Genomic DNA, 20,758 nt, shown 5'->3' on the forward strand with positions numbered 1-20,758 from the left:
AGAGGCACAACTTTGGCCCAAATACCACTATTTATTTTTTCAGCAATATTTTTGTCCTAGGCTTCTCATGGCCTTGGACGTCAACATCCTCATCATCACCATCGTCACATAGGGCATTTCCTAAATGCTGCATGCTTTATATGCAGCATCCACTGAATCCTCTCAACCCTGTGACTCTAGGTCTATTAATATAGCTATTACGCAGATAAGGAAACAGGCGCAGAGAGGTTAAGCCACCAGTCTAGGCTCAGAGAAGTTCAGCCACCTGTCTAATGCAACGCAGCTAGCACATTACAGAGCAGGACTTGAATCCAGGAGGCACAACCTCAAAGCTCATGATTTTAACCCCTGTGCTGTCCACAGTCCCAAGCACAGGGCCTAGAAATAGAGGGCAGAGAATAAATACTGACTAGCCTGGAACAATACTCGGGTGGATGTAATTTAGACCCAAGTCTATCAAGTTATGGGGTGCTCCTTTCTCATGACACAACTTTGTACATAACACATATTACGGGGTTACTGGCAGGGGAAGAAGGGTCTTCAGTTTCTACCTAAGGGCCTAGACACCAACATCTGGGCCAGTTTTGATAACTAACACCTGCATGGAATCTCGTTCAGCTCCACCTTGCTCTACCTGGGCTTTGGGGCCATAGAACTGGGAGGGTTTGGATTCTAGCCCTTACCAGTTGTGTCTGATTTCTTTGGGAAAATCAGTAGTCTCCCAAAGACTCCCTTCCTTCTCCTGACAAATGGGGATAATAGTTCTTATATTTGCATTGAGTGGCTCTAAGACTGGATCCTGTAGGAAAAGGGTCAGTGGGGCAGGGTACAACAAACAATGGCCATCATTCTTGTGTCTCTTCAGGCCTCTCTAGGCTTTGCAGTTGAAACATGCTTATGTGAATCTGTGCTGATTTACAGAGCATCTTCAAGGCTGGGGGTGCCTTTTAAACATAAAAAAATGCAGGCCATCAGGAGGACAGGCACAGTCTATAAACAGCTGGATGAAATCAAAGTTAAAATTTAGGAAATGACACAACAAAGGATTCTGGGTTTACATCTTGGGAGCTGGGAAGATGAAGCTCACTGCTTGCTTTTTGACCCTCCCTGGGCTGCAGATAACTAAGCTAACTGAGTTACAGAGCTAGCCAAAATGACGCCTTGGTCAGCACTGGGAGAGAAGCCATGAAGCACAGATTGCAAACCGAAAGGCCGGTGGAGGCTGGGGAGGGAAGGGGGTGGGCAGGTGAGGACCATGGTGACTTGGAGGACCACAGGCTCTGTCTACCAACCAGGTGAGAGCCTCCAACGAGAAAACTCAGGCCCAGTGTTAGTGGACACTGGAGTCTTTAAGATGAGCTGGAATCTGAATGTTCATGGGAAACATTGCTATTTTTACAGGGGGCTACTCATTTTCAAATGAAGCACTTGAATGAAAGCAGAACAACAACAACAACAACAACAAAAAACAATGCCAGGCCCAAACAAAACACTTGAACGCACTAAAATGATCCCATGTGCTGCCAGGTTATGGTCTGAGTTCAAGGCTAGAGAAGTCTCTAGCATGTCAGAGTGATCCTGGGTTGGAATTTTTTTTTTTTTTTTAATGGTGTTTGCCATTGGGATGGCGAGGCCGATCCTGCGATCTCCCCTACAGGGGGCGCTCGAGACTGAATCCCTTCTAGAGCTGATCTCTGGCCACAGAGCCATAGACTTGGCTCAAAGCTATTTGGCTTGGCTCAATGGACTCATATCGGGGTTCTGGTGCCTCAAAACCCTACTCAAGTCTGGGGCAGCAAGAGTGAGGCACTGGTGCGGGCACAGGGTGGGAGTCAACTCTGTGCTGGAGTGACACTTTTTCTTACTAGGAGGTAAATTCCATGAGAATGAGGATTTCTGTCCTGTTTACCTTTAGAAGAGTGCCTGGCATGTGCTTGGCACTGGGCAAATATCTGCTGAATGACTGGCTGACCAGTGATGGCCCCAAATCGTAGACCCCAATGATCTGAGGCCATCATTTAAACTATAGGCCTCAGTCTTCCCAGCAATAAAGTGGAGATTAACAATGGCTGCCCTACTTACCTCAAAGGGTTGCCGTAATGAGCTAATGGACTCAGGAAAGTGCTCAGAAAAAAGGTGTATAAGGCTATCACGCAAGGAGACGCATTTCCTATGATCCCTGTCCTTGTCTAACTGGAGAGACCACTTCAGGTCTTACATGGAAGGGGCGGAGGCCAACCTGAGCCTTCTCCCACCCTCTGTTTCCCTCTGGCTGCATCAAACCAGCCTGGAAGGAAGGCCCAAAATGATCACCCAGATCTTCATTTCCATCTTGCACAAGGGTAGGGGGAGGATGTACTGACCTTGCGTTGTCCCGGCCATGTGACTTCAGGAAATTCATATCTCGGTATCGGGACAGAAATGCCACGAGCTGGTCATTCGTCCTGTGGAAACAAACCCAGAGGAAGGTCAGTGTCCTCCAGAGACTATGGACTTACCACACATATATTAAAAAGGAACATCAGTGTGTTTGTACCCTCTGTATTCCATAACCTGTGAACTCTTTAAGGATAAGCATGGTGCCTTGGGTGTTCTAGAATCTCTAGTGCCCAGTGCTGGGCTTGGCAAACATGAAATCATTGGTGTGTAGCTTGATGCCAGGTACTTAGCAACCTCAGGGCCTTTGCACCTGCTGTACCTGGGAGACTCTGCCTTGTACTTTCCAGGTCTGGCATGCTATTGTCATTCGGGTCTCCTGCCAAATGTCATCTCTTCAGAGAGGCCTTTTCCGGCCACCCAACCTAGAGTAGCATCTGCCTCCCCCACCCCCACCTTTATCACATGCCTCTGTTTCCATTACTGGATGTTAAATTTGCTTATATTGCAATGTAAGCTCCATAAGGACAGAACCTAGTGGGACTTGCTCCTCACTGGCACATAGTAGGAGCTACATGAAGGGTTGTTGGATGAATGAATACCCAGTCCTCGATAGCCACTGGGCTACTGATTGAGAGCGCTTTGAAAAATAAGTGGCATGATCCAAACAGATGACGTCGTTCCCAGCATTGTTATCCCAAATTTATCGCCATCAATCTCGGCACAGGCAGTGTAGTCACAGCTAATCAACTTGTGCATACAGCTGTGACAGTATTTTAAAAGGCAGTCACACAGGTCTCCATCTGCCAGAAATGCAGTCGCCTCTTCTGCTGAATAAACCCAAACAGGTAAATGGTGCTGAAGTGACAGCTCCTTTATCATCAGGCCTCTCTGCCCTGGGATTTCTACTTAAGGAAGTAAAATAAAAACCATTGTTTCAAAGTGGGAGACAGGATGGAGACAGTGGAAAGGAAGGGCGGCCCTGGAACCAGAATGGGGGCTACCAGACCTTGGGAGGCAGGTGGGTGCCTCAGAAAACAATGCCTGGGCTCTAGAAGCAGAGAGGTCTGGAGACAGGTCCCAGCTCCACGTCCAAGGGCGAGCAATTTAACCTCCGGGTGGTGGCCTTCTCTGAACTCCCCTGGCTGCCCAGCAGAGAGTAGGCTCTGTGCTTATATAATGAACAGATAACTGAGCGGATTTAAAGGGCATGTAGTAGGTGCACAATAAATGCAAGATACTTTGTTCCTTCCGCCTCCCACAATTGGGTCTGACCCCCCCCATCCCTCTTCCAGTTCCCTGCAACTCCCCGCGCCACGCCACTGCAAGCCCCTGTTCTGTGATTGGGTGACTCATGTTGACTAACTCCTAATTCCGGTGGAGGGGGCATCAAGCAGTTAGGAGACGCTGCAGTGAAAATGAGCACGGCTGATGTCCCATCCTACTACTGAGATCAACACCGCTTTGTTGGGAGCCATTCTAGTGGTGGCAGAGAAAGCCCGCGTCTGCGTTGAGGCAGACCCAGTACATCCGCAGCAAGCCAAGCCCGGCCGACGTGCACAGAGATGGATCCTAGGGACGCAGACAAAAGGCTAACCCCACGTGTGTCTGCAAAACGGTGCACCTCCTGTGCAGACAACCCTGCCCGCACGCTGCAAGGTAAAGCCCACGCGCGCCTCATACCAAGTTCTGGGCAGCTGTGGGCAGAGGGCCTCTTGAAGTTGCTGGGAGAGGTGGGAATGAGATCAGCCCGTTAGAAAAAAAATGCAAGCGATGTCTCTTTCCAAATCATAGAGAGGCCCATTCCATCTCCGCGTCTTAGCAGTTCCTATTTACCAACCCCTCGCCACTCTGCGACAGTTCATTATTGTCGTCCTGATGAATACGGGGACAAGTTAACCTCTGAATGGGTCCCTGGCAGCAGGAATAATAAACAGGGCCTCTGAGCGGCCTCAGGGGGAGGATTGGAGGGGCCAGGCCGGGGCGGCGCGCGAAGCCTCAGGCCTCCCAGGGTCAGCGGCCGCAGCTCCATTTGGCAACCCCAGAAAGCGCCTTTCAGGGCCCTGAGCTGGGGCCATTTTCACATTTACTGCTTCACCGAGTCCCCATCTGATGGGGATGAATAGGCATTTAGCGAATTTACTTAGCGATGCTTCCACATGAAATCGTCTCAAAAGATGACATCTTGGCGGGGGGGGGGGGGGGTTGCGCCCAGGGAGGGGGGCTGCGGATTCCAGGCCCAGAGCCGGGGGTGAAGCTGCCTTTCAAAGCAAAGCGCTGTGTGCCTGGCTTGGCTGGACTGGCGGGCGAGGGGACCCCTGTGTCCCCCTCCCTGGGGGCCCCTGGCCCCCTCGCTCTCGCTCTCCCTCCCAGTAGAAAGCCTGATCAGCATGCTAAAACCCATCTCCCCAGCCTTTCTTCAAGAGGACACACATTCGCAATTCGGCTGGGGCCCATGTTTTCCTATTATTGCTTATAGTGGCCTGTCTATAATTGCCTACATAATATTTAGTTCTCCTTGGATAATTAACAGCTTGCAATCTGCTGACATCTTACCCAGTTCCAGCCAATCTCTCTCTCCCCACCACACCCACTTCTCACTCCTCCTTTCTGGTGGAGTCATTTGCCAAGTGGCTCCCACAGCTCGTCACCTGTGCCTGCCTCTACAATTTCCTTCCGCCTTTCGTGGAAATGATTAGAAGACATGCTTCTTCAATCACGCCTGTTCCTCTGACTCAGGGTGGTGACTCTGAGCCCATCATTGGCAGCCTTCAGAGCCACTTGGGATGTCGTTGCGGAAATATGTAAATACGTAAATGTTAAAATACATGCTTCATTTTGATAAAGGGGATTTATTTCAATAAATAAATTTGCTGTTATATAAATAAACTTACCGGAACCGTGTGAAAATCTCTGTTGGCATGAATCAAAGAAAAGAACTGATAAAAACAGCTCTCGAACCATGACCGTTTATGAAATGTTCACCTTGCCCGAGACCCTGAGGCAGACTTTTGCCACGTTTTATTGCATTTAATATTTATAAAGACTTTATGAGATGCGAGTTTCATTCCTATTTTGCAGATGGGTGACTGAGGCTCAGAGAAGCCACTGCTGAGTGTAAAACAAAAATGAATAAATGAGTGAGGGAATGAATGAATGCACGAGCCCCATCCCAGGTGGAGGTGCTCTGATGCCTCCCTATTAGCAGAGCCTGATCTTTGGACAAACAGCATCAGGGGTGCCTGGGTAGCACGGTTGAGCTTCTGAATCTTGATTTCAGCTCAGGTCATGATCTCAGGGTCCTGGGATCGAGCCCCACATTGTTGGGGGCTCCTTGCTCAGGGGGGAGTCTGCTTCTCTTTCTCCCTCTCCCTCTGCCCCTACCCCTGCCCACGCTTGCCCTCTTTCTCTCTCTCAAATAAATAAATAAATCTCAAAAGAAAAAGGAAAAAACAGAAATGCTGTATCTCAGGCTCTGCCCAAGACCTACTGAGTCAAAATCCACTTTTTAACGAGATTCCCAGGGGATGCTTGTGCCCTTTAAAGTTTAAGAAGAGCTGCTTTTAGTGAGGGATGAATAAGATAGTTAATTCTCTTCCTCTTTCCTTCTTCATCTTCTCCCCAAGGCCTATTCCTGAAAGCCTAGACTTCCAGCAAGTTGCTTTCATCTTGGTAAGCCTCAGGTGTGGGGCTTATTAAATAAAGTCACGCCGGTAAGACCAGGGCAGTAGCAGCGGGCATGTGGTAAGCCCTTGATAAATGTTAGCTGTTATTTAATGGTATTATTATTGCCATCTTGAATATCGGAAGCTTAAGACATTTCGATCTGGAGACAGCAGTATAATGACCCAACCAGATTTGAACTTTGAAAGCTTGCTCAGTGTCAGACCCAGGGGATGTCCCTGTAGAGCATGGTTGGGGAAATGCCCCTTAGAAAGCACTTGGCCACAGTCTCCCAGCTGGTGTTAGAGTTAGAAGGGGCTCCCAGGGGGCCGCTTCAACATCGTGTGTGTCTAACATGCATAATAGCTCTGGCCACAGGGATGTGCAGGACGAGGGGGCATGGTCCATCTCTCGGGTCCCTTCCAGTACCCTGGAGCCCAGTCATGACTGAACCTGTTTGCTGGCAGCACATGGCAGGATGAGGAGGGGAGGAGGCTGGCCCAGCTTCCACTTGGAGAGCACCCACACAGAACCAAGTGAGCTGTTCTACATCCCTCCTGCCCCCCTAGGCTGTGACCCAGAACCCCCGCTGGTTGGATATAGGATGCTGGGAAGAATCTGGCAGGGGTACTGAGGACTACTGCTAAGTCAAAAGCGAAGCACAAGAGTTTTTGTGAATGTCAGCATTCGGGACTGTGACCCCTGATGCTGCCGGGTATGTGCAAAGCCCAGAGGGCACCGGATGGAGCCTCCATGGGTGCAGTGGGTGGGCTATATGAGCAGCAGACACAGGCACGAATGGCAGTGGATGGAGGGAGGACTGTGGCGCTGGGCAAGCCGGGGCTGGAGAGGGTGGAGGCACCTTCCATCTGAGCTCCGGATACGCTGAATTTCCCCTGCGTCTTCCCCTAGCGTCTCATCTGCACAGTTGTTTCATATGTACATTGAATTGAAACACTACTTTAGCTTTACCCCATGCAACCATATTTGTAGTATCTGATGTACGTTTTTTCAAATCTTAAATGGCGGTAAAATACACATAACATAAAGATTTGCCATCTTAACCACTTCTAAGGGTACAGTTCAGTCGTATGAAGTACCCTCATACTGTTCTGCAATCATCACCACCATCTATCTCCGGAACACTTTTCATCTCTTGAAACTGAACCTCTGAAGGCCGTAAACAAGAGCTCCCCGGGTCCCCACTGCCCCTGGCCCCTGGGAACCAGTATCCTACTTCCTGCCTCTGTGAATAAATTCACGGAGGAGGCAAACTCCAGGAACCTCAGGCAAGTGGGACTGGACTGTATCTGCCTTTTTATGACTAGCTCTTTTTTTTCCCCTTGGCATGATGTTCTTGAGATGCAATCCATGTCATAGTAAGTGCCAGAATTTCCCTTTCTGAAGATGAGGAATTCTGATGTACTATTTTTAAGATTTTATTTATTTATTTATTTATTTATTTATTTATTTATTTATTTATTTATTTATTTATGAGAGAGAGAGAGAGAGAGAAAGAGAGAGGAGGCAGGCTCTCCTCAAAGCAGGGAGCATGCTGCAGAACTCGATCCCAAGACCCTGGGATCATGGAGCTGGGCTGAAGGCTGACACTCAACTGACTGAGCCACCCAAGTGCCTCTGATCCACAATTTTTATGTTCTCCTTTCCTGTTACATGTGAAAAGCAATAATGACTCCTTGTCTGTGTGCTTCCTAAAGCACCTGTACCACTAGGGGCCTATGGAGAGTGGTCAACTGTCCTGGTTGGGTGTCAAGAACACACACATTTTAGTTTGAAAATCAGATGGTCCCAGGAAAATCAATGTGAGCTGCTGGCATGTGGGTCTGCTGAGAGCCATGGGACCAAGGGGAGATGTCATACTCTGTTCTGTTAGGAGGAGTCCAAGAGTACAGGAAATCATGATGGGGGGTGGGGTGGGGAAGCCAAACGTAACCCTTTCCTGTGCTTCTAAATTGAACGCTCTGAAGCTTCATCCACAGCAAGAACAACAGTAATAAGAGCATCTAACACTGGAGGGCTTACAGGAGGGGCCCCTTTCCTCAGCCCTCTGCATCTGCTAACCCACTCAGGCCTCCTGACAACCTATGAAGCAGATGCTATCATATATTCACCTTTATTACACAACTGGGAACATGTATGTCCATGACTTTTTTATGCAGTGATCTATCCCACTCATCTGTCTCATCAGCACATACAAGTAGACTTCATCCTGCTAATGGCTACATGGGATCCCAGGGAATGGACAGAGCCAATCCCCTAGGGATGGACATTTAGGGTGTTTGCTTCCCTCCCACCCACCTCCTTACAGATACTGAGCTATGAGCATCCTTGCACATTTACCTTCCCATGTATGGGTAGGCTAGATTTCCATGGGATTAAATTCCCAGACATGGAAGTGTTTATGCAAAGGGCTACTTTTTAGTCTCTCTTTTAAGAAAGACACATTGCATAGACTGAGGAAACCCCAAGAGCCACGGGTGGGGATTAGAACACTGGGAGGAAACCAAGCTGGCTGGGTCCCAGGGCTGAGGGAGAAGGAAAGGGCCAGATGATGGAAGGGGGGCCATCCTGGGGAGGCTGGTGGGCTTCTCGGACAGGCTGGCTGGGCCTGGCAGGGCCCTTCTGGATTCCCTACCATACCAACAACCAGTAGGACACAAATGAGCCTCTGTCAGGCTGGAAGAAGTGTGTGTGTGGGGGTGGGGGGGCTTGGTGCCCAGAACTATCCAGTGCCTGGGGCAGCTGCTGCAGCTGGCACCCATCTGTCTGTGAATAGCACAGGGATTTTCAATATGGGCACCCCGGACAATACTTTTCAGGGCATGGTTAGAGGTGTGAGATGAGCAGGCATTGAGTCTAATTTTGTTCTGTTCCTTCAGGACCTGGTACATGGTAGGTGCTCAGCAAATCCTCACTGGTGTGCTTAACAAATGCCCAAGCGGAGCATTGGCGCCCAGCACTGCACCTGCCCTGCAGGAGGGGCTTGGCCCACAGAGCCAGAGAGCTCCATCATCCACCTGTCTCTCTGTGCCTTTGCCCACAACCTTTCCTCTACCAGAAATGCTTTTCCCTGTATCTTTGAACTGGGGGAGATGTGGGGCAATGAAGCCCAGGGCATAAAAAGATAATAACAATTTCGGGAACCTTGCCTGTTTTGCCTGCAAAGGGGTAAGTAAGCGCCCCTCCCCTTTCCTCTGACAATGACCCCATGATTAGGAACTAGTTGGTACATGAATAAAGTAGAACACAAAGAGATTTAAGGGCTTGGCCAAGGTCTTGTAAGGAGGTGGAGTCCAGGTCCAGAGCCTGGGCTCTTTGCAAATCCTGTTCTCCTCATAGTGGATCAGCTTTAGGAGTACGCTCTGTTTCTTTAGAAAGAGAGCCAGGAAACAAGTGCTGGAAATGACAGCCACTTTCTAAGGTCTCCTACTTCTTTTCAAGGGGACCCTCATTGAACATGGGCTGCATGTCAGGAGGTGACACAGACAAAGCCTCCTGTCCTGGGTGTGGGGCCTTTCTACTGTGCCTGTCTAAAATCTACACCCTGGCCACTGGATTTCTTCTAGCTCCATTCCAGTTCACAGGTTCGTTCACACACATTTTTCCATGTGGCTTATTTCTTTTTTGGGGGTGTGTGTGGAGGTGGAGACCCTGCCATTGCTCTGTCTGTGACCCTCCAGGCAGGTTACGCTTGGACCTTATGGAAGTCTTCTTGTCTGCTAGCAAATCTCTCAGGAAGGCCAGAATTCCAGCAGAACAAGAAGAAAGGTTAAGTTCAGGGTTCTGAGAAGGAGAGTCAAGAGCAAAAATAGCATTGGAGACCAGAGAACGGCTGACTCTGATTTGAATACGGCCAAAGCTTTCGTTAAGATGTGGGAAAAGATGTATGGAAAAAACTAGATATTGTAGTTCTTCCTGGACCCCGGTGGCAAAATTACAGCTGCAGTTGAGCACCCAGGGAGAAGTGGACTGGATAAAATGCTACCCTAGCTTTCAGATTCCACGGTGATCCAATCTCTGGGAAGCAGTCACAGGATCCTTCTAGAACATAAGTCTGATCCTATCTCCTATTTCCTATCCGTCAATGGCTCTTCATCACCTGCAGGACAATGTCCTAACTCCTTAGCAAGGTGCACAGAGTGGTTCGTGAGCTGGCCTCCCGCTCAGTCTCTGGGGATATTTCAAGTTTTCTACAGGTTCTGTGCGTCCCCATAACTGTGATTTTGGAAGCTCTAAAACTTGGCTCTCCCAGAAACATGGTTCTTTCCCTGACACGTCAGGTGCCAGGTACCTGGAACAGCAGTGGATAAGACAGTTAATGGCTCCTGTCCTCCAAGAGCACCCGAGATGGCGGGGGAAAGCGGACACCTAGGTGGGTTCCGGTGACACGGAGTGACGTGCCGGGTGGGCTAAAGCGCAGGGCCTGCTGGAGACACCGCGGAGCTCTTCCCCTCCACGCAGGCGGGCAAGCCAGTTAGAGACCCACCTGGCTACTAAACCTCAGTCACTTTCGATTGGATCTGTCTTTTTTGTTACTGGCGAAAACGATGCAGAATTAAAACACGCTCATGGCATTTGCGGGAGCTGGCAAGCCATTTCTCAAAACCTCAACGCTTTCACGGAACACTTGTAAGACACACATTTTTCATTTTAAACATACATAAGCCATTCTAAGAGGCAGTTTATCTGACGTTCCATCAGCGGGAACTCTTAACACGCCAGCCCTTCCTGCAGACGGCTGTAATGGAAAGGTGACTGACAAGAATCAGCACCCCGAGGCCATCCGGATCCTCGAGCACTGCTGGCATCGTGAACCACGCGCTGAGCTGCCATTCGGCCTCATGTGTGGGAGCCCGTGCGCGCCGTGGAGTCTATCTGATTGTATTTTAATTTTCTGAAATCTGGTTGTCCTCAGATGCCACGAGGCATCTCAAATGAGCAGAACATTTGGTTAACCAAATTCTGCATCCCCTTGCAGTGACTGATTACAGCCAGTTATTTGGTTTGCTTTCTTTTATGGGGGGTCGGGGGGACAAGAGGAGGCCCGCTTTGGGCAACAGAGGACAGAGAGACTGAATGGTCCAAGTAGAGGTGAGTCAAGCCAGGAAGCCAAATCTTTGCTACAATGGAAGCTGCACTCAGAGAGGTTGTTTGTAGACATTTCTCCCTGGTCCTTGCCACTTTGTTACTATTTGACTTTGAGCAAGTTCTGGGAGCTGGCTGAGCCTTACTTAGTTTTCTAATCTGCAAAATGGAGATAACAATGATACCTGATGGAGATAAAAATGATACCTGAGTTGCCTGTGTGTCGTGGCTGAGGCACCACCCGCAGTGCCTGGTCTCTGGCTGGTGCTCAGAAAATGGAAGCCCTCGTAGGAAGTTCCCATATCCTTTGCTTAGAAATGCCAGAGCAAAGGCATGCCCACCACTTGCCAGACTTCCGCAACCCTTACTCCTACACGCCTGTGTGCCTGGCACCACTCTATGTATGTTCAAGTCCCTGGTCTGTAAGCTGCCCAAGGGCAGGAGCCTTGTCTGATTCATCTCTCTTTTCCCAGTGTCTGATGCAGGCCTGAAATTAGTTCTAGCAGCTTGATGCCTCTTTTTCTGAGTCCCCTTGCTCATTTCTGAGCGGCCCACAGAAATTGCTCAGTCCATATGTGCCACATTCCAGAATGAGGGCCTCTGTTCCCTCTGACAGGGACTACCCTTCCTACATCTTTGCCTGTTCAACTCCTGCCTGTCTTCGCAAGAACTGGCCCAGTGTCAGTTAACCTAGAACAGGCTGGAGTATAAATGAGCACTTAACTGTGTTGAGCAGCTCAGCTTTCCCTCTGTGTGTATGGCTGAGAATGGATTTTTTTTTTCACCATTCCACACTCCCGTGGGTTTGTGCAAACGACAGCTTTGACCTACAGTGATAATTGATCTATTCTAAGTTTCCCCAGATGGGTGTCCCTAACGTACCAACAATAAACATATTGGTATGTGGGGTGGTTAAAATAATGAGACCTGAAACTAGAGGGACGTAGGTTCAAGTCCTGATTCCACTACTTACTAGCTGTGTGGCCTCAGACAGGTCATTTCTGGCATTTGCAGCTCAGCTTCCTCATCTTTAAAACTGAGGATGATAATGCCTGATTCACTGAATTGCTACGAGGATTAAAAATGAAATAAGAGGATATTCATTACTGTTTTCGACTGAAAAGTCCAGGCTGACATGGATGCTGGTACTAGGAGTGGGATAATGAATGGTGGGCTGTGGAAAGCAACAAATGTGGAGCTTGGGTAACCTAGCCCACAGAACACTACAATGTTAGCTCTTGCTCTTACTGCTGCTCTAATTATTTTTACTTTTCCAGGATCAGGTTCTACGTTCTGTAACAAAGATCTCCATACCTTACAACTTCAGGGTTAGGCCAGTTCGGATTTCAGGCCCAGGGCAGGACTGAGCTGGAAGGACAACTGCCTGTCGCGGATCACCTTGGGCATCCTGCCAGGTTCAGCAGCCTGTGCTAGAACAAGGTCAAGATGCGTTGCAACACAGAAGAGAAGCCACACACTCCTCCGTGGAAAAGCCACCTCTGCAAGCCTCAGGCAGACCCAGATTCTTGGCTCAAGACACTGGGGATGAGGACATGGTTACATCTAGTATATTCTTTCTCCACAGATTCTAAGCCTGTTTATTTCAGAGGGTTGATGAGAAATTATACAAGAAATCAGGCTCTTTAAACAAAGGACACGGGCTCTGAGGTGGGAATTTGGCAGTTTACTTAGAGGCAGAAAACTTCTGAAATGTACTAAAAGAGAACCTATTCTATTGATCAGTGGTTCTCAAACTGTGTCCGGGGCAGCCCTGGGTTCCGCTGGGGCAGCAGAGTCTCAGGAGGGCTCACTTGAGATTTCCCCAGAGAGGAGGCACTGCCACCAACTTTCCACAAGGGGCGAAGTTTCAAATGGGAGTAAAAGATTTAGTAACTTAACAACAAAAGTTCAAATATGATGAAAGATAATGGCCAATTCAGATTCCAGTTTTGTGGGGGGCAGAGTACATCAGGGGACTAATCCTCTATAGCAGGACTGGCTGAGCTCTGCTCTCACTAGACTGCCTGACCTTGGGCAGGAACACTCGTGGAGCAGCGCTTTTGCCTTCTGAGCAATGGGCATCGATGACAGGACACATTCGGCAGAGGGGTCTTGAAGATAAAGAGAATGAGGTGTGTAGGTGAAGCATGTAGCATGGGTGCATGGTTAGGGTCAGGGTAGGTGTTGGCCGTGTTACTGCTGGGGCTGTGAATTACATTTCCTTTCTCCCTCCCTCCCTCCCTTTTCCTTCTACACAATGATGAGCATTTCCTAAGTGCCCAAACTGTGTGGGGTTCTGACATTAGACACAAATGCAACATTTTGAATCACTGGAATCACTTTGAGTTGCATGGACCTGTTTCAATGGGGATAACCTGAGCCTTGGTTTTATCTGACTATACATGATCTCTGGCTTTCTGCTCCTTGAGTAAAGGTTGTCCGTTTATAGGTATTCCTGAAGTATTTGCTCAGAGGTAGTACCTCACTCCTTCTCCCCTTGTGTTCCTATAGTCACCGATAGAGTGTTTCTTAAGAAAAAAATAATTAATGCCACCTGGGACTATCCCGAACAGCCGCTCATCACACAGGTGCTGGTGCAAGTTCACTGATCACTGACAAAATATTCCCCAGGGATGGCCCTCCAATATTTACATGGTTTAGATTGTAAAAGAGGATCATGTTGAAAACTGTAAAACACGTTGCCTGCTAGATGGGAGCAGGTCTGTTTTGTTCACATCAATATATCTTCATTCATTCATTGAGCAAATATTAACGTTAGATCTACTACATGACTATTCTAGATGCTGGGGAAAAAAGTGATGACTGAGAACCAAGTCTGTGAGAAGTGATCCCTGGTGTCCCGGGGGCATCCCCTGTATGTCTTGGAGTAGCTTCTCTCCTATGCGTCATGGATGGTACTAGTTACGTAGCATCCTTGCAGGAATCGAGAACATAGTCATTCTGATCATTCTCTGTGTTCTGAGGTTCTGATGAGGAACCCCAGTTCAGAAAGGCTTGGCCAGCACAATTTCTGGCACATAATAGTTGCTTAATACCTAAGGGGATACATGTTGAATGGATCCCTAAGGCTGTGCCAGGTTCCTGAATGGAATTTATAAATGCACATAGAATTCCTTTCATGCTAAGGCAGATGTGTGGTCAGATACCCATGTATCACACCTAAGTGAGTGACAGCCACATGTGCCACTGCTCTACAGGGACACTGCTCTGCATCAGGTGACCTGGTTTTGAAGTCTGTTGTGTGATCTTGCAAGTTACCTCATCCCGAGCCTCAGTATCCTCATCTGAGTTGGGCAGAGAATCAATGAGATCATGTGTGTGAAGGCTAAGCCCAGGGCCCGGCCACAGAAGTGCTGGACTGTCCCAGAGCTCTTGTGATTTATTCCCTCTGAGGGATGGACAAGGATGGCTGGCCTCCCCAGGCACACCACACTGAAGCATACAGGCAGAAGGTGTTTCCCTGAAGGAAGCCAGTCCCTTAAGATGCTGACATGGCCCAAGAGCTTGAGAACAAAGCCAAGACACACCTCTCTCAATGGTTGGTTCCCTTACTGGTCCCTGAAGGGCTTTGTTCAGCCAAAAAAGGAAACCCTCAGAAGCTGGAATCCCTCTCCTCTTACTTTACCTTTTTACTATTTCTTCCTTTTCTGTTAGACAGTTGAATCACATATGTTAAGAAGTCACTATAATACCCAGAAGAATGGAAAACAGGTGTTCAAACAAAAACTTCTATATAAATATTCATAGCAGCACTATCCACAATAGGTAAGAGGAGGAAACAATCCAAATGTCCACTGAGGGATGAATGGATACACCAAATGTGGTATGTCCATACAGTGGAATATTATTCCGCCATAGAAGAGAATGAGATGTGGATGGACCCTGGGAGCATTATGGTAAATAAGACAAGTCTGGCACAAAGGACCACATATTACATGATTCCATTCACTTGAAATATCTGGGATAGGTAGATCTGTGGACACTGGTGATTGCCAGGACCTAGGGACGGGGGGGGGGGGGATAAAGAGCAGCTGCTTATGGGCTGTAGAGTTTCCTTTGGGGATGATTAAAATGTCTGGCACTGAAATGGGGGCTGCCCAACGCGGTGAATGCACGAAATGTCTGTCACTCATGGTGATTTCTATCAGTGGAACCCCAATATCTCAAAGGGAAGAAAGGCTCACCATAACAGTGACAATACCAACCAAGCTTCTCATCTTAGTTGATCAGATGAGAAACATCTCATACACACCACGTGTTTATCCTCACACCTCCTCCAGAAAGGAGGCAGCATCAGATCCATCTTACAACGGACAAACTGAGCTGCTCCAAGCTTGGCGAGCTCATCCGGGAACAACGTCGCTACTGCTGCTGCTAACTACTGAGGGCAGAAGTCACGTGCTCCAGGACTTGCTGTGCGTCCGCTGGCATTCTCCCTTCTGTGAACCTCAGGTGGTAAGGTCCTATTGTTATCACCCATTTTGCAGATGAGCAAGATAGAGAAGTTCATGAGCTGTGCCTGGCTGAGACAGAAGCAGGGATCTGCACCGGGCCACCTGACCTCAGAGCCCGAGGGCTTCAGCACAGACGCTTGGCCCTGGAAACCGAGAGAAGGTGGGCAGCAAAGTGTGTACCCCCTGAGGCCTGTTTATGGAAGATGGGGACAGCTTAGCTATCTGCCACATGACATCAAGAGATCACTTGGGATTCGGACTAACCCCCTGCCCCCCCAGGCTGTAGGAAAGCCAGCACGTGGCCGGACGAGTGTGACCTGTCAACATCCCTTGGCCTGCTGGGCTTCTCATGGGGCCCCTCCATGTCTGTGTGGACACCTCCAGTTCATTGGAGAAGCGGCTGAGCCAACTTGAGGATTTATGAGAACCCACCACGGCTCATTGTTCTCCTGAAATGCGTTTTCTGATGCTTTGGAATGTTTTCCATTTTTATGGTGAGGAAATCTGAAAATGCAGCTAGCTGCGAGAAATAAGTAAAGACAAAACCTTTCTACTGGTCTTTAATCAAGGAAGAAGCTCAGAGACGCTTTTAATACTTGTGGAAGTAGAAAACGTGTGACACAGGAGCAGGAAAGGAAGCCCTCTGCCACACAGCGGGCAGGGCAGCGCGGTGGCATTGCGGGAGGACAGCCACCGACTTCTCGTTCGTTCCTTCAGTCCTCACTGTGGGTAGGACTTAATGAGCTCCTGCTCTGCGCCAGGCAACGTGCCAGGTTCTGGAGACACAACCTTCGCAAAAGAGCTGTCCCTTCTGCACTTGCGGGACTGTCAACCCAGGGAACTGGCCAGCCGGGGGCATCCTATTGTCCTGATTAACCGAGCACTTGCTCTGTGTCAGACAAGGCCCTCCAAATTCCACAGCTTAATCCTCACCGCGAAGGCTGTGGCCGGAGAGTGTGATGCTGTTATAGATGAGAAAGCCGAGGTGTGCAAAGGATGAGCCACTTGCCCAAGCTTTTTGGGCAAGGACGTGTGACGCCTGGAATTGGGCTCTGCTGAGTCCCCAGGAACACACTTCTGAACCCTTTGCTATGCTGCCCGATGGCCTGAGCCCCCCAAAATCCTATCAGAGAACAGAAAGGGGGTTTCTGGGTCCAGCTCCAGCTTACAGCATCTCCCCAGGAACCCCAGGGGCATGGAGATTAAGAAGTGTGTGCTGCAGAGAGGAGCACGAGAGAGGAGAATAGCAATGAAACCACAGGGGGGACTAGCCTGCTGGAAAAGTAATTACCTGAGCTATAATGCACATATCTGCTCGCAGAAAATATTAACTATCGTATTTCCCCCCCTCCAGCAGCCTGATAGAGTTCTTTACTTTCTTTTTTTCCTTCCTTTCTTCCCCGCTGCCAAGAAACTACCTAGGAGCCAATATAATCTCATCAGGGCACTTTCCAACCAAAACTTTTTCATGATGACCTGTTGCTTTTAGGAAAAACTTGAGGTCTCACGGTCCCAAGCCGCTAGGCCAGCCTAACTCTCCAGCCTTGTTCTGTGCATTTATCCCCTTCCCACACCCTGTCCACATAAAGCCTCTCTTCATGGGATGCGTGGTCCCTGTTCCCTCATGCCTCAGGACCTTTGCACATACAGCCCCCTCTTTCTGGAACATTCGTCCCCCATTTGTTCATCCATTTAGTTCCTTCTCTCCTTTCCACACTCAGTTCAGAGACACTTCTCCAGGGAAGCTTTCTCCAACTCGCTAAGAAGAGAAATAGTTGTATGCGTGGTGGTTTCCTGTATTAGATGCATGTAAACTTCCTTGCTAACAACGTCAGGAAGATGTGGCGATTTAATGTTCAAATCTGTGATGGCAGAGATGTTAACTATCCCGTTGGCAGCTGTAACCACAGATCCCACCAAACACCTGGCACACTGTACATTTCCCCAAGTGTGTATTGACTGACTGTACAAACGAATGAGTCAATCAATCTTGAGGTTCTAGAGTTGGTATTTCATTAGAAGGTATTTTGTGGTCATCGTCTTGGTTAAAAATTTCTTTCTTCCTAAATTGACACTGCAACCTACGGCGGGCTCATGAGACAAATTACAAGAAAGGGAGTCCAAACACCTCTAGCGGGGGGTCCCAGACCTACAGGATCAACCAGACTTACGGAAGTCACAAGTGCACGTGTCTGGTCACTCTGGGAAGTCTTTGAGAACTAGCTGGCATTGGGGCACTCGTCAGCAACTTGCCAGGTCAGCCAAGGAACGACAAATGGGTCTGGTGCTTTCAGAAGTGGGGTAAGCCCTGAAATCAACGTGTCTCGGGATTCAATGTCATTAACCTCTTTGGTTCGGTGCAGGGTGAATTACAGTGCTAACAGGCACAAGGTATTTCTGATGAGTTTACACTGAGGAGGTTGGGTGCGAAGCAGGGACTGTCCTCTTTGGCTGACACATACTATGGGGGGCTGGACAGGCCTATAGGCACGGGGGACCCCTGTGTGAACAAACCACCTGTCCCCTCCTGGCTGGCCTGGTCCGGCAACTCGGAGGGGTGAGCTGTATTTCACATGTTGCTTTCCAGCTCGGGGTTAAGACTGGTAAGCCAAGGGGGTGGAAAGATATGGTTAGAGGGGGCTGTTGTTTGGTGTCAAGCTCAGCTACCCAGGGCTGGGTGGGAGTCCAGGCCAGGGGTCTGGAGGAAGTTCCTAGAAGCCCTTAGGGATCTCTACCACTCTTTCTCCATCCAGGGTCACGAAATCCAAAGCATGGAGTGGATTGTAAGCTGGTGCCTAGGCTGGCAGACGCATGGGAGATAATGCAGAAAGGCCATGTGTGGGAAGATGGGAGGTGGGTGGCTGGGGCAGTGAGTTTGCAAAGGTCGAAACGTGTATTCTGGCCAAGGCCATTATCTAAAACGTGGGACATGGTGCAGACAGAGCAGGGGTCTGGGAACCACCTGCTTTTGTAAATGAAGTTTTATGGGAACGTAGCCATGTCTGTTTGTGTATGCGTGGTCTACGGCCGCCTTGTCGCTTTAGTGGTAGAACTGGGTCATCATGACAGTATTTGGCCCGCAAAATGGAAATATTTACTAGCTGGCCCCTTAATAAAATGTTTATTGGCCCCTGTCATTAAGTTTCTCTCTCTGTGGTCATTCATACACTTTCCTCACAACTGTCTGCTGTTCCCCCTTTACCAAGTGCCTTCCTGGCCCACCCTCCTCTTTCCACACTGTGTTTTCCCTTGGATGTATTTCCTTCCACCTGACCTATTATCCGCTTGCTTATCTATGGTCTCTCTCTCCCTCACCAGTGGGGGTGAGGGGCTCAATAGTAATGTGCTTTATTTACTGCTGTATCTCAAAAACTGCCCGGCATATAGTAGGCACTCAATAAATATTTGTGGAAGGATTGAAGAGCCACTTATCCTGTGTATATTTGCCTTAATGCTTTCTTATTTAGGTCAACTGTGTGTGTGTGTGTGTGTATTTTTTAATTAAGTAGGCTCCATGCCCAGTGGGGAGCCCAACATGGGGCTTGACTTGAACTCACAACCATGAGATCAAGACCTGAGCCGAAGGCACCTGGGTGGCTCAGTGGTTGAGCATCTGCTTTTGGCTCAGGTCATGAACCTGGAGCCCTGGGATTGAGTCCCACATCAGGCTCTCTGCAGGGAGCCTGCTTTTCCCTCTGCCTGTCTCTGCCTCTCTGTCTCTTATGAATAAATAAATAAAATCTTAAATAAGACCTGAGCCAAGATCAAGAGTTGGATGTGCAACTCACTTTGCCACCTAGGCGCCCCGAGATCAACTATATACATATATGTATTTTTTTAAGGATTTATTTAGAGAGAGAGAAAAAGAGAGAGTGTGCGCTTGTGCACAGAGGGAGGGGTAAAGGGAGAGAATCTTGAATCAGATTCCCCACTGAGCATGGAACCTAATGTAAGGCTCAATCTCAGGACCCATCAGATTATGATCTGAACTGAAACCAAGAGTCCGATGTTCAAATGACCGCACCACCCAGGTGCCCCTAGATCAACTGTATTTTTAAAGAAAATTTTGGCTTCAGCCATCGGGGTCTGTTAGGTCTTTCTAAATATTAACATTGTCAAAACTGTCTGTGTACCACTTTAAATCAGCTTGCATGCCACCGGGGGTCTGTGGGTCAGACTTGGGAAGCCCTGGCTGGTGGCTGAGGACACCGAGTGGGTTTAAGCCTGAGCTCCGTTGCACAGCAAGTGAGCAACGTCAGGCAAGCTCACGTCCCTTCTCTCTCTAATGGGGATCCGGGAGGTCCCATCTCACCCAGTGGCCGAAAGGTTAAATGAGATGGGGAAGCACTTGGCCCAGTCCCCGCACTGGCTCAGCGCTGCAGGTACAGAGGCTGGGATGCTTGGCAGAGGGGACCACGCAGTGCCTGTCGCCTCTCCATCCTGTGGCCCCCGCTCCCAGTGAATGAAGCCCTGGGCAGCGTCTGAGCAGGTCCCTACACGTCCCCATTTGGATTAATGGGGCCATTTAGCTGTAGGTGTCCAGAGAATGCATTGTTTAAAGTAACTTGTTAGAAACTTCCCCAGGGTGGCAAACTTTTAAACAAAGATCGACTCTGTAATCAAAAATTGCTTGTCCTTAAACCACATTCTGACATCTCAAAGAGCACAATTATATCGAGAAAGGGGTGGCGATGTTTGTGCCCCTGGCTGCGTTTGCCAACTAATGTTGACTGATGAACACAATTAAATTGCATGGGGAGAATCCTTCTCGGGAGGGGCAGAGGACACAGGGGACAAGGCGGCAGCTCTTGGGGACTGGATTTCCATTCCTCCTCTGCCAGGGAATGTAACACTGATGTGCGATTCCCCTTGGGCCCTCATCCCGGGGAAAACTGGCCAGCACCACCAACTGACCCCTTCTTCCCCAACCCTGCACTTCCTGATTTGGGGGTGCTAAGGGCAGCGGACCAAGGTCGGGATCTGGATTCCAGATGCTCTATCTGGACTGTGCGGGGCTGTTTGACTTCAGATGGACAGGAGGGAGGGAGGCAGGGGGCGAGCCTAGGGACTCTGCTCTCTGCCTTGGCTTCTATTCATGATCCCCCACCCCTACCCCCAACCAATCCAGATATCTGAGT

At 49.1% G+C, this 20,758-nt stretch overlaps 1 protein-coding gene across 1 annotated transcript in view; it reads right to left on the reverse strand.

Moving 5' to 3' along the window:
- XYLT1 (xylosyltransferase 1) overlaps window positions 1-20,758 on the reverse strand; it is a 306,267-nt gene that overhangs the window by 45,113 nt on the left and 240,396 nt on the right. Inside the window, exon 6 of the mRNA XM_025416408.3 lies at window positions 2,364-2,444. Within this exon, the coding sequence (XP_025272193.3) occupies window positions 2,364-2,444 (81 nt within the window). The remainder of the gene's footprint in view (window positions 1-2,363; window positions 2,445-20,758) is intronic.

This window comes from Canis lupus, chromosome 6 (assembly GCF_003254725.2).
Source record: "Canis lupus dingo isolate Sandy chromosome 6, ASM325472v2, whole genome shotgun sequence".
In the NCBI taxonomy this organism is placed as follows: Eukaryota; Metazoa; Chordata; class Mammalia; order Carnivora; family Canidae; genus Canis; species Canis lupus.